Source organism: Hipposideros armiger, unplaced genomic scaffold (genome assembly GCF_001890085.2).
Source record: "Hipposideros armiger isolate ML-2016 unplaced genomic scaffold, ASM189008v1 scaffold_486, whole genome shotgun sequence".
Classification (NCBI taxonomy): Eukaryota; Metazoa; Chordata; class Mammalia; order Chiroptera; family Hipposideridae; genus Hipposideros; species Hipposideros armiger.
In genome coordinates, this window is record NW_017731836.1 from 1,339,833 (window position 1) to 1,354,505 (window position 14,673).

Genomic DNA, 14,673 nt, shown 5'->3' on the forward strand with positions numbered 1-14,673 from the left:
TTTAGAATTTCCTTTAATGAAGTTCATAAACTCCCTTGGTTTTTGTTTCTCTGACAATCTCTTTATTTTAACCTTTTTCTTGAAAGATAGTTCTGGGGTAAACAATTATTTTCTTTCAGCACTTTAAAAATGTTATTTTGTAGTGTTCTGGCTTCTACTGTCTTCTGTCTTTCATTATTGTTAAATTATCCATCAAAGTAATGGTTGTCCTTTGATCAGCAATCTTAAAGAAATATCAGGCTGTTTTAAAATTTCCCGTTCTTTCTAGTTTTCTGCAGTTTCTTTCTTTGTTTGTTTGTTTATTTCTTTCTTTGTAACTTTAAGGTACATCCTTTTTTCATTTTTTTCTTTTCTGTTTTTCAATTACACTTGACATTCAATATTATTTTATATTAGATTCAGGCATACAGCATAGTGGTTAGACATTTATATAATTTGTCTAGTACCCACCTGGCACCATACATTGTTATTACAATATTATTGGCTATATTTCCTATGCTGTACTTTACATCCCCTTGACTATTTTGTAACTTCCAATCTGTACTTCTTAATCCTTTCACAGTTTTCTGCAGTTTCAATATGATGTGTCCAGGTGTATTTCTTTTTATTTATCCTGCTTGGGACTTGCTAGGATCTTGAATCTAAACATTCGTGTATTCTATAATCTTTTGAAAATTCTTAGCAAATTATCATTTTGAAGTTTTTATCTTTTTCATTTTCTCTTATCTCTTTATGAATGGCTAATTAGAAATTTGTGAGACCTCATTCTAACCTCAATGTCTCTTAACTTCTCTTTCATATTTCCTATTTCTTTGTCTTTCTGTGCTGCATTCTGAATAATTTCTTCAGTTTCTAGTTCACTAATTCTTATGTCACTTGTGTTTAATATACCATTTCACCTGTCAATTAGATTTTTAGTTATTCTAATATAGATTTCAGTTATTCTAATTTCCACTATAAGAAGTTCTGTTTGATTCTTTCTCAAATCTACTTGGTCTTTTTTTTTATTTTTTATATTTGCCTTTTCTTTCACTTATTCTTTTTTTTTAACTTATTTAAATGTATTAAATATACTTATTTTATAGCCTGTGTGATAATCCTAATATCTATCATCATTGCTGGTCTGATTTTGTTGTCTGTTGTTTCTCTTGGCTCCCCCCTCCTGGTGTCTCCCTCATGTGTGTTGTGATATTTTGATTTAAACTTATTTTTGATTGAACTTTATCTGTGAGAAGTCATTAGGGTCTGAGTTGAAGGCTGTTTGCTTCTGCCACATAATTGGTAGCACTACCTCCTAGGACCACTTTAGAATAGATGATCAAGTTGTGGTTTTTCACACCACACTGAATGATAATTCTAAGGACAGCCAATGACTATTACTTCTTTGGATTCCTTCTTTCTCTTTATTCTGAACTCTAAAGATTTCTCCTTTTCTCTATCAGCTCATTAATGTGTATAAAATATTTTAAAATTTGTTATTTGGAATTTTAAATTGTTTTTCAAAGGGAGGATTGTTCAAGGCGTTTAGTCTGTCCCACACTCAGAAATAGAATGGTAAAGAAACTTTCTACTATTGGCTGGAATGTGAAACTATGTGAGAAAAGTTTCTGGTGTGACTAATATAACAAAGATTCTTTGTATATTTATTTTTTCTTTTCTTTTTTTAGGGTACTCGTGGAATCCCAGGGTCATCTGGAGAAAAAGGAAATCGGGGAAATCGGGTAAAGTTTGAGGATATCCTTTTCTCATATTTCTTTTGGTTATACTGACCTTGATAGTTTATTTTTAAGCTTTGGGAAAAAGTCATCTAGTGGCTTAAGTACTAGATTGAGAGTTAAAGGGCAATAAATATTAGAAGACTATTTGGAAACTTTAACTTAAGGCCTGACTCTGTTGATAATGAAATGAATAATGTAAACCAAGTTTCTTGAGTTTTTGTAATTCTCAGTCATTATCTCACAAGCTTTTATGTCTCCATTGCCAATGATTTAGCCTTACGTTCAAGTTCTTTTAACCACATCCTTCACTAATCTCAGCCAAGAAATGTCTTTCCCAGGATTAAGGAACACAAATTGGCAGTTATAAAATAGTCATGGGGATGTAAAGTACAGTATAGGGAATATAGTCAATATTGTAATAACTATGTATAGTGCCAGGTGGGTACTAGACTTATCAGGGTGATCACATCATAAAGTATATAAATGTCTAATCACTATGTTGTACACCTGAAATGAATACGATATTGTATGTCAACTATAATTGAAAAATAAGAAGTGTCCTTCCCAGTCAGATTGTACTACTCATTGTCCCCTGAAGATTCCTTATGCACGCTCACCACTGTGTCTTGGCTTATGCTAGGCAGTCCATCCTAGAATGCCTTTTCCCTGCCTCCATCTTCAGTGCTTATTTGAGTATCGCTTTTTCTTCAATTTCCAGCTTCTCTCTTTCCTCCTCATGATGCCCTCATTGACCATGTCAATTTGTAGTGATTTCCTCCTCCTCTACATCCTTCCAATGTACATTATTTGTACTATATGCTTGACAGTGACTATACACTGCCTCATGCTGGTAATTACGTCTCTATGTAAGCAAAGGCATATGCACTCAACTGTTCCTTCCTGTGCCAATGATAGACATTACTAACCAACTTAGAATACAGCCTGAAGGATCCATCTCAACACAGTACAATAATCAGCTTCTGTTGATTGATTAGATTAGATAAGGGGGATGAAATTTATTTACTTATTATTATTATTTGTACTCCTCATGGAATTAGAGTAATAACCTCCAGGTGTGGACTGATTTCCTGATAAATGAAACAGGAAATCATATGAAATGGCTCTTTATGGAGGTTTAATTTTTAATTTGCAGTTTGTGGATCAGATTTTGGAGAAGGTAGAAGGCACCACCCTTCCTTCAAGAATGAAGAGCATTCAGTTTCTATTGAATTTAGTTAAATTCAGTAAACACCTGTCAAGTGTTTCCTACCTGTAAGGCATTTTGCTAGACACAAAGAAGAGTTCAAAGATAAATAAGTCATGGTTATGACCAACAAAGAGCTTATTAACTGGTGAAAGGGATAAGATTTTTATAGGAAGAAGTATAATACAAGATATCATGAGAGAAAGGCTGTAAGAATGGTGCAAAAAAAGACTGGGTGGGAGCACAGTGACTTGGAGAGGAATCTAAAACAAAGTGGTGTTTCTTCATGAGCTCCATCATCAAAATTTTGAGCATCTATTGTCATTCAGGTATGACTGCAGAATGGGGAGCAAAACAGGCATGGGTTCTGTTTATCAGAACTGGTCTCTATGAGGAGAGACAGCTATTAATGACATAATCATGGAAATAGACATACAATTACTGCTGAGTCAGTGCATGAAAGAGAGGTAAATGACAGGGAAATCTGATCTAGACTGTGCAGTCAGAAAGGTTTCATCCCAGGAGTGAAGATGGGATGAAACTTAAAGGATGAATGACAACCAGATGGTGAAGGAGGAGCGAAGGGGGCAAGGACTAACTTTCCATGCTAAGGTCTGTGACATTTGATCATGGCGCCGAAGGGTGGTGAGGACCCTGGCATTCCAGGAAACACAGGAAATCAAGACATTTTTCATCCAGACCGCTGTGAGAGAGACACACAGGATACTCCAGGTTAAGAAAAAGGAAAGACTTAGAGTTAGAAGAACTCAGAATGGGTTTCAACAAACAAGGACTCCAACAAGAGTGGAAAGTGAGATAAGAAATATAAAGAGTGGGAGGAAAGTGTGGAAGAGCAACTTGGAGTCACTTTAATGCCATGGTTAGGGGTTTTGTTTTTTTCTATTGCGTAATCAGGTGCTATTGAAGGTTTCTAGGCAAGGAAAACATATTCAAAGCCACAGGTTTGGAATATTACTCTGAAAGCCAGTGTCTGGGTCAGAAAAAGGAGGGACTAAGAGTTCGACAAATCATAAGAGGAACCACATGCCGGGCTTTGCACTCAGCATTTTAATTTATTATTCCGTGTAATCTCTGTAACAACCCTATGAGATAGGTGTATCTGTTTCACAAATGAGGAAGTTGTCTGAGAGAAGTCAAAGAAATTTGCCTGTCTAGTAAAATAAGCAGCAGGATTGGAAATTAGAATTAACTGTCTTACTTTTACCATTATATCAGGCCAGAAAAGAGGGAAGGCTAAGTCTCAAGTTACAATGAGGAGGCTTCTTTTGGAGCCTAGAGAGCATTCCATTCTTTGTGTGTCTGACACCCAGATCTCAGAGAAAGGTACCACTTCATTATTTTCAGAGTGGACATATACCCTCCAGAACTAGGCACATAACATCATCTGAGGAAGGTTCTTGGGGTGGGGGCTGTCCCCAACTCTGCGGCTCTGTGGGAACTACTACACAGGTATGGTACCATTAAGGGCAGTTTTAAGAGAAGTCACCATTTGCTTATCATGTCATAGTCTTATGGCAATTTGCTTCACCCCTCTGGTTCCCTGTCTATATCAGTCAGGAACTCTGGAAGCATTTTCTTCTCTCTTTTCCTGTTGTTCATAAGATCGTGCTCTGCAAATGCTACCCACATTCATGATGGCGAAAGCCTTCTTATTCTTACATGTGTTTCTGTGTGGGAGCATCAGGAAGGAGTGGAAAGATCAAGAGATTTGGTAGTAGGGAGACCTGGATCCCACTTCCCTGAGGCTTAGGTCCCTCATATGCAAATGGAGTGATTCCTGAGTTGTGATGGTTAAAAATGAGGTAGTGCACACCGAGGGTCAAGCATATGACACATTTCAAATAATTGTATATTCTTTTCTGTGTCTCAACCTCACTTCTTTGTCAGTGAATGCTTTAAAGTTCAAGTACTAAATTACTCTTTTAATTTGACTCTCATTTTTTCTTCTTAATGTTTTCTTTCCTTTAGGCAATAAGTGATTTTAAAAAGTGACACTTGTTTGTGTGTGTGTGATTTCAGGGATTGACGGGACCACCTGGACAGCCTGGAGAGCTTGGAGAGCCTGGGTTAAGGGGAGACCCTGTGAGTGGTGGCTCAGGGGTTTCTGCTGCTTTCATCCAGGGACTTGTAAACTGTTTACTTGAGCACAAAGGCAGAGAGCAATTAATTGTTCATTCATGAGGCATAATTCAGCCTATTTTAGTGTTGTAACAAGAGATTTGAGAGAAAACCTATCTTATAGGACATTTGGTTCTTATAGAGTTTGGAATTTTAATTGCATTGCATATTTGGGATTACTGAGTAGGCCTAGACAATTAAAAGGGCCCAATTTGTGCCTTTAAAAAAAAATCCTGCTTCCTGTAATTTCTTTTCTTGTCTTACCTGTCCATCTGAGGTAAGCAATCTTTTATTTTTTCAGGGGGATCCCGGAATTGATAGTTACATCCGAGGCCCTAAGGGAGAAAATGGAAGGCGTGGACATCAGGTAAGATGGTCTCTGTTTGCTTGGGGATACTGGTACTGATGGGAAAAGATGCTAGCTGGTGCAGAAGACTTGGCATCCTGGTTGGATCAGCTAGAAAACCAGAGCAACGCTGTGGGACTCCATTGTTTATGGATACCAGCTCTGAATGCGAACCCCATTTACATTCTTTTCTTTGCATTCTTGTCTCCTAAGTTTATTTTTTTTTCCTGTACAAATCTTATCTCTCACAACACTCATAATACATGTTACTTTACCTCTTTTGTCCTTGGTTTCTTCACATTCAACATGAAAGCATCAGACTCAGTGATCACTAAAATCTTTCCAGTTTTAAAATTCTCCAATTTTATAATGATGTCTTGATTTAAAAGATGCTCAGGGTCATTATGCTGCTGGCTTCCTTTCCATCATTGTCAGTGTTGATTGATGTGAATCGGGTACTAGCCGTTTTTAAAGATAGGATCCCTGTCTAGTTCTAAAGACTAGGAGCGTCGTGACAGAAGACATCGCAGAAGGAAAGAGACTTGTTAAACTTGACAGACGCTAACTTGCTGGAAACCATTTTTAGGTTTTTATGTCCTAGACATTAAAATGCATGACTCTGAAAAATGACTAAAATAACCCAGTGTCTCAGTCCTCACATCTCATCATTCCCAATTTCCAGGAATGAGGTCTGCATACCAACATATTTATAACTGTAGAGGAACCTCTGTTTGCTTTGAACTCCAATTTGCGTCCTCTGACAAAACCTTAGGTTATCATTGTTCCTGGATTGCGGCTTGTTCACATCCATTTATATATGTCCAAGTCCTGAATAAAATCCAGTTTGTAACAAGGTCATTATTATGTAGCTATGTGAAAAAAACTGCCACAATTTGCTGCAAGAATTTCTCATCCTGTTGTTAATGACAGTTATTTTGGACAAACTCCACTGAGAAGGTTCTCTTTGGTGAACTGAGATTAGAGAGCACTGAGAATATCCACTCAATAATAATAACCCACTCAGGGATGGGACTGAGCAAAGTGGACAGATTAGCGAAACTGTTTCAAAGTTTCCATGAGCTAGTAGTTGTCATGGGAAGAAAGGTCATGATCTGTGTATAAATTGGGTTTGGTTCCATGGGTTGCTCATGGCTTAACAGCTGGGAAGGAACTCAGGCATCTAAACAGTCCAGTGCTGTGTCCATCATAGCACCACAGCTATGGGGAGAGCCTCATGCAGCTTTCAGAGGTTTCCATCACTAACTTTAGCTAAGGTTCACCTGGAACATCAGATCCCTGAATTGTGCGTACAAACAAAAATTGTAACCCTCTGAGGCAGTGCTGTGTTGTTTTGCATTTGTGTCCCCCATGGTTTCCTATTTCCAGGACCAGCTTAAAGGGTACGCTAAGAATTTAGAAGACAGCCCTCTAGGGGGCACTCTTTCATTAGTATTAGTTTTGAGTTGACCAGAAGAGCAGATTTGATGTTGCAATTTGGATGGAGATGCCCTGATGAAGCAGTCTTTCAAACCCAAATGAGAAACTTTATTATATACTCAGTGTTGGGGAAAGAATGGAAAACCAGTCATGTTTTCACACTTCTGGGGTGAAAGAAAAACAATACAACCGTTTTTGGAAGGCAATCTTAGGCAACGGATATCCGTTAGGACTGTTGTTTTTTATGTTTTTTAATGTACAAGTGGCAGAAAGTCTGACTGGCAGTGTTTAGCGAATAAGCATGTTTGATAATCCAAGAATAGATGATTCAGCTCAATGATGCCATCAAAACCCAGTGATGTCATCAGGGATTCAGCTACTTTCTTTCCACAGTGCCACCCTCAGCATGGGCCTTGAGCTTGGCAGCCCAACAATTTTACCTTCACCTTTACATAAAATGCCAGAAGGAAAAAGAATTTCCTTTCATCAGGGCATTCCCAGCAATATTCTCTTCATAGCTCATTTAGCTCATTGACTGGGTCCTGTGCTCCCCATCTGCCCTTACCCCATTTTAAGAGCACCAGAGAAAGCAAATCTGTGACACGGGAAATAAGATTGCCATGACTGGCTTAGGCCTGTCAACATTCATTCCTTGGATCTGGGCACGTTGTTGCCCCAAACAAAACTGAGTTTTTCTTAGCAAGGAGGAAGGGGGAGGAGTGTTGTGTAGCTACCAACTGTGTCTGCCACAGCTTAAGATATATATATTCTTTGACCCAGTCTTTCCAGTTCTATAAGTTTATCCAGAAGCTAATCATGGCCCAACACAAAGGTACAGCTCCATGGGTGATCAATGTAGTGATTTTTAATCACTACAATGCTAAAATGTTCAATAATAAGGGATATTTTATATAAACAATGGCAAATCCACACGATAGACTATTATTAAGCCATGAAAAATAATTTAGAAGGCTATTTCATAACAAGGAAACCATTCATGATGTAATATTAAGTGAAAAAACCAGATTATAAAACTCTATATTTAACAAGGGTTCAAATTGATAGACTATATCTACATTTATTCATTGTGGAAGGATAAACACTCAGAAATTATGCATTGCTTTTCCTTAACCTTATTATCTGAATTATTGAAAGATTCTATGTTGAGCCTGTATAACTTTTACCTCAACTTTTTATTTGAAAAAATTTAAATCTACCGAAAAAGTTGGAGTTGCAAGAATAGCACAGTGAACGCTAGTTGTTATCATTTGGCCATATTTACTTCATGTCTCTCTATAGAAATACATAGATAATATATGTATATATTTTGCTGAGCCATTTGAGAATTAATTGAAGCCATCATGACATTTTGCTTTTAAATATTCAACAAGTATCTTTCAAAAACAAGGACATTCTCTATGTAAGTACAATGCAATCATCACACTTAAGGAATTTAATATTGATGCAAAATTATTTCCATTATACAGTCCATATTGAGATTTCCACACTTGCCCCAACAATATCCTTTATGGCTATTTTTATTGTTCTGGGTTCTAATCAAGGATCATGCAACACATTTAATTGTCTTGCCTCTATAGTATCCTTTAATCACAACCAGTGTCCAGTTATTTGTTTGTTTACATGACACTGACATTCCAGACTAGTTATTTTGCTAAACATCCCTCAGTAACAATTTGTCTGATTGTTTTCTCATGACTATATTCAAGTTAAACATCTTTGGAAAGAGATTAAGAAATGCTGTACCCTTCTCAGTTACCAGGAGGGACACTATGTTAGTCTTTTTTTATTACTACTACATTAATTTGGTCAGTTGATTAAGATGGTGTTCACCAAATCTATCTATTGTGAACATACTTTCTTCTTTCTTAATGATTAAGTAATCTGGGCAATGATACTCTGAGACTAAGTTTTTCATTTCCCAATAATCTTTTACCCTGTGGTTTCTGCATCGGCCCAAATAATTCATTTATTATGCTGGATGCAAAAAACTGTTTACTGCTGAAATGATAAACATTTTCAGAAAGAATCTCTATTATATCTAGACCAATTGTGAGAACGCTGTATCTAAAGCTTTCTCCCTCATACAACCTACATTATTTTTTTAAAAATCCCATTATAAAAATCACACTACAGATATTTGGGAATACAGAAAAATAAAATGTTGAGAAAAAAATCAGTAGTTCCAGTAAGCAAGAAAACCATCAGTGTACCGAACTTTCCTAACTTGTTGATGGCAAATTTATTTTCTCTGGAAAAGTCAGATGAGGATCCCATGGGATTATTAAAAAAATATTCTAGTACAATATAAGCAAATGACTGTCTTTCTCCATATTTGGGATGAATTAGTCTTACACAGATTTTAGCATACTCGTAAAGAACATTATAGCACATTTTTTTCTACTTCATAAACTTTTGATAAACATAATTTTTAATTGTTGCATACTATTTCAATAAACATTTCTACCGTAATTAACACTTCCCTCAGGTTATGGGATGTATAAATTTTTCAGAATTTAATCTGTTATAGATAACAGTTGTAAGAACACTTTATACAAAACATTTGTTTCTGCATTTCACATTTTTTCCAAATTTCTGTATTTTTATTGAGTTTGGCATGTGACTTCACTGGATAATACTCTAAGATATCTCTACTTGGGATCAGATGGTATTCATTTCTCCCGAAAGATGGACTCATTCTTTCTCTGAACACCACTCATTTTCCCATTTCTGACCTGAAAAAAGTTGAGAGCACTAGAGAGTTTCCTCTTTATGACTGTGTATAACTTCTCCCTCTGTCATCGTCTGTACATGTTGATCACTCCACATGTGCAGAGACATGCTGTTATACCTTCTGTTTCTGTCTGCCACTGTGTAGCCTATAGGATGCAGGTAGAAAAGGAAGTGCCGTTTTTCAAACAGGAAGCATGGCTTGTTGGAGAATATGTATGACAACAGTGCCAGCGTGGTAAACCCTGAGTTGTCAAACAAACGATCTTTGGGGAAAGGTGCCTACAGCATGGATTGATTATTTATTTATTTAATCTATACAATTAAATGTTATTATTCTTTGGCTTATTTATTTATTTTATTTTTCAATTATAGTTGACATTCAATATTATTTTATATTAGTTTCAGGCATACACCATAGTGGTTAGACATTTATATAATTTATGAAGTGATTCCCCCCAATAAGACTTATACCCATTTGGCACCAACCATAGTTATTACTATATTACTGACTATATTCCCTATGCTGTGCTTTACATCCCTGTGACTATTTTGTAACTACCAATTTGTACTTAATCCCTTCACCTTTTTCACCCAGCTCCCCAACCTTATTCCCATCTGGCAACCATCAGTTTGTTCTCTGTATCTGTGAGTCTCTTTCTGTTTTGTTTGTTCATTTATTTTGTTACTTAGATTCTACATATAAGTGAAATCATACAGTATTTGTCTTTCTCAGTCTGACTTGTTTCTCATAGCATAGTACCCCCTAGGCCCATCCATGTAGGAACAAACAGTAATATTTCATTCATTTTTATGGCTGAGTAATATTATTAATACATTGTATACACTCGTATGTACCACATCTTCTTTATCTAATCATCAACATGGATATTTTCTTTGATTTTTTTTCATAATGGACAGTCATACAAATTTTAATATAGTCATATCTTACACATTTGGTAAAAATAACTTGTTCTAACTTATGAAAGAAAAATTTAATTAGGCATTAAAATACTAATCTCTGTGAACATAGTCAGACAAATATGTGAAAATTATTTTAGAGCTTGTTTTTCATAGATGTCCACTTACTGGTACAAGACTAAAACCTGCATTAGCTGAGCGGCTACAAGCTTCTCCATAAATTGGTGTCCAGTAATAGTGCTTTTTAAGGCCATGGGAGACTTCTGCAAGATGCACACGTCCATCCACCACAAATGGCTCCACATCTGTATTGTCTGGTTTTACACAGCCCATTTGAATTAAGTCTGAATATGCTACACGGGTAGCCTCCTCAAATTTGTTTCCCCAAATGTAGATATTAGAGAGGGTGGGATTTGCTTTCATTGATTTTGAAAGTGCAACAAGCCCTTCCCCTTCTGTGTTGTTGTTGACTGTTGACAATGCTTGAAAACTCCTGTTGTGTGAAGTGTTTCACTGAGATACTTTGCTCCTGCCTTTTCTATTCAGCTGACATCAAGGTAGTGCAGGTCTTTGTTCAGATACAGTGCATCGCATCACTGTTTTATAACACTGTTTCTTATGCCGTGCTTATACACGTGTAGTTCAACAAGGCAGTGATTTTCTTTAACATGCAGTTGAGATGAACTGTGAATTCTTCCTGTTCATGGTACAATATAGGTCGGTTTAGGTTTATTCCTTTAATTGTTTGTTTTTGAGTTAGGACTGTAGCAAATGCTATCACACTTTGCATTCCCAGATCTCAGTCACCCAGATCTAACTTCTCTAAGGATGAATTAATTTGTAGCATGGCAGCAAAAAACATTCCACCTTTATTTTCAACCTTGTTTCCAGTCATTCTTAGGTATTTCAGAGTTGTATTCTTATATAGTGCTTTAGCAATCAGTTCTCCACCTTCAGGCCCACTATCATTAAACATAAGGTTTAAGTAAATGAGATTGCATTATTTCTGAAGCAGTTTTGCTGCATAGTAATGTGCCAACATCACTGAGGAGGTTATATCTAACATCCAAACCATTAATATATGAATTCTTCTCTGAAATTTTGGAAAGAACCCAAAAATCTTTACTTGTTACTCTTTCCACTGGTATTCAGTGATTGTTACCAGCAATGATTAATGTGATTCATTCCAATCCCATTTCAATTTCTTCATCCACTCCTTGGAGTATATGCACTACAAAAGGATTAATTTTCTGGGATATTTCCATACCTAGATTATTATATTGTTCCTGGAGACTGCCAATAGGTTCTGAGGCTTCCTTCATTACAATCTATCATGCAAAGGGAGGGGAACCCCCCTCGGGGACTTGGGACTCTCTTGCTGCCTGCTTTTGGGGGATATCCCAAAGTCCCGGGCACAGCTGGGGTTCCCGGGATATCCTATCGATGTGTCGCCTTGGGCCCCCAGCCTGCTCGGCGAAATCAGCTGGCGCGACCCCACAGCTAGGGCTCTGGTGCCCCTTACGTTTTTCTTCCCGGCCAGGCTGGTGCTGGAGGACACCCTATTTCTTACAGCTGTGATCCGCTGGAGTAGGGCTCAGAGTCAACATGGATATTTTAAAACACCTGAATTAAATCCATTTGCTTCTAGAGGAGTGCTGACCAATAGAACTTTCTGAGATCATGGCAATAGTCTATATCTGTGCTGTGTAATATGGTAGCCACTAGCCATATGGAGTTACTGAACATTTGAAATGTGCCTAGTACAGCTGAGGAATGACATTTAAAATTAAATTTTAATTTTAATGAATTTAAAGAATAGCCACATGTGGCTAGTGGCTTCTATAGTGGACAGCCCATGTCTAGAGAATAAATCTAAAAGTATTATAGACATCTAAACTGATCTTCCCTTTACCTCTTGCTTTTCAGGGATATTCTGGTTTTGATGGACCTCATGGAGAAACCGGAAATGTTGGCCCTCAGGTAAGTATAACTGCTCATGGGAATGTACTTCACCTGCTTTTGTGGAAGAGAGAGGTATGCTGGGGTGAAAATTGGCTGTTCCCTTCCCTCAGGTCTCCGTTTCCCTTTTATTCTTAGGGATCAAGAGGAAGACGAGGTCTACCAGGATTGCAGGTCAGTGCCTTCTGGAAAGGGTTTCTTCTTGTTCCACATATATGGCGCTTGAAATAGTTCTCTCTGAGAGGTCAAGGATTGCGTGAGGATCACTGGGAAGTTTCCTTAACATTTTCAATGAAGAAGGGAAAGTTTATATGGTTCTTCTCTGCTCCCTCTCCAACCTGCTAATTTAGATTGAAAAGAAGAAAAGAAGCTAATATCTAAGAAAATGGCTTTTACTTTCAGAATAATATTTTTTTCCACTTAAAGGAGTAGAACTTCCTATGAGTGCATAAAGGAATCTCATAGTCACTAAATGAAGGGAAAAGATTGAGCTTTTACTCTTTCCAAAGGGGGAATTACGTGATTTGAGGGTATAGCTCTGTGGGGGAAACGGTATTTTACTAAGCATTTATCTAGCACCAGTCACTGTGTTAGACCTTTATTTATATTCCCTCATGTAAACTTTTCTACAGCCCTTGGATCTCTGAGCATCATTGATTACTTTTTATGAATAACAGGAAATACAGGTTTAGCAAAGTGAAGTTACTTGTCAGAGGTAACATAGCTAGTAATTGGTGGAGACAGGAAAAATCCAAGAAGTTTTTGCACAAGAGTTAAGTTTACTGTATAGACATCTCTAACATAGTGTGGTCATGCTTTGCTGCATTATATTTTCTAGTATTCTCATGATTTAAGGATGGAGAAGTCAGAGATTGACTAATGTCATCTCTGAACCTGGGAATGGGTGTGTGTGTGTGTGTGTGTGTGTGTGTGTGTGTGTGTTAGGACCTAGGTATAAAAGATTAGATTCATATGTCTTCAAACCAAACATGTTGGAAAAGCATGAATATTGAGAAATCCCAAGTCTCAACATTCAAAAAAGTTTTGTTGACACCAAATAAAATATTATTGTTCATGCAACATTAGGATTAAAAATAAACCCTTAGATAATATTTTGTGCTAGTAATTGAATCTTAACATTTGTGAAATAAATAATGTCTTGAAATATCATTTTATCCCGTTGTTTTTAATCCCCTAAAAGGCAGAAAGAAATAGACTGCAATCAACAAGGCTAAGTTTTGGAGAAATTAAGTGGCTCTAGGCAGTGGAATGAGTTGCCTACTCTTAAATTATTTAATTCTTTTGTGATGCGATGTGTAATTTATCTAAATATCCATTAATGGTGGGTCTGCTGCTCAGCTGGGTCTTGGTTATTTTTGATTCCCTAGGTCACTCTATCTCCTATGTCTTTCTTTTTTATTTAATTCAAATCAGAGCCAAGCCTGTGCAATTGCTCTCTCAGGCTTATAATGAAAAATATTTCCCTGCCCATTTTTCCTCCCTGTTCCTGATTCCCAGATCTTCAGGAGCACACACTTTCATCTCTTTGGGCTGTTCTTCCTGGTATCGTTTCCATTTTTCTAAACAACATGTTTATTTTGCTCTTTCCTGGTTTTCAGTTTTGGATGTTTATCTATTTCTTTCTTTCTTTTCTTTTTTTTCTTTTTCCTCTGTTGATTGTAATTTGGACCTGAGTCACCTGGTATGTTTCTGAATCAGAATAGGTTTCCCTCTGGGCTCTTATTATGTGTTTATTTGTGGAATATTCTATCTTATTTTCTTAGCTAGACCCTGACCAAGAATTCTTTAACCCCTTAAAATTTTTTATACTCAAGAGTAAAGAAATTTTGTTTTTCTGACTCCCTTTCTCTTGTTTTCTGTATTTTAACTTAAATACATTTACTGTTATGATACATTTATTGTACAGTAAATACATTGGGTTTGCAGTATGGTCAAGGTTCAGTTCCTAACCTGGATTCTTGTTCAGGATGTACTTACAGCTAAAATATATTGTGAATTTGTAATTCCTTGTTGATGGAGTCTTCTGAAGGATTTTTCCTCCACTTTTATTTGGTAAACTTTGCTTGATTCAAGATGAGCTCTAAAAGGCAATTTTCTTGAATTTTAGCAGTTGAGTAGAAAGAACTATTCCAGTTTCTCTGATAGTTAAGTATTAGCTTTCCTTCCTTTCTTCCTTTCTT

The 14,673-nt window shown here is 36.7% G+C and overlaps 1 protein-coding gene and 1 pseudogene across 1 annotated transcript in view; one reads left to right on the forward strand and one right to left on the reverse strand.

Annotated features, from left to right (window-relative positions):
* Window positions 1-14,673, forward strand: part of LOC109395820 (collagen alpha-4(VI) chain-like) — a 100,937-nt gene that overhangs the window by 47,474 nt on the left and 38,790 nt on the right. Inside the window, exons 11-15 of the mRNA XM_019667146.1 lie at window positions 1,668-1,721; window positions 4,963-5,025; window positions 5,363-5,428; window positions 12,440-12,493; window positions 12,611-12,646. Of these exons, the coding sequence (XP_019522691.1) occupies window positions 1,668-1,721; window positions 4,963-5,025; window positions 5,363-5,428; window positions 12,440-12,493; window positions 12,611-12,646 (273 nt within the window). The remainder of the gene's footprint in view (window positions 1-1,667; window positions 1,722-4,962; window positions 5,026-5,362; window positions 5,429-12,439; window positions 12,494-12,610; window positions 12,647-14,673) is intronic.
* Window positions 9,535-11,835, reverse strand: LOC109395815 (leucine-rich repeat-containing protein 34-like; annotated as a pseudogene).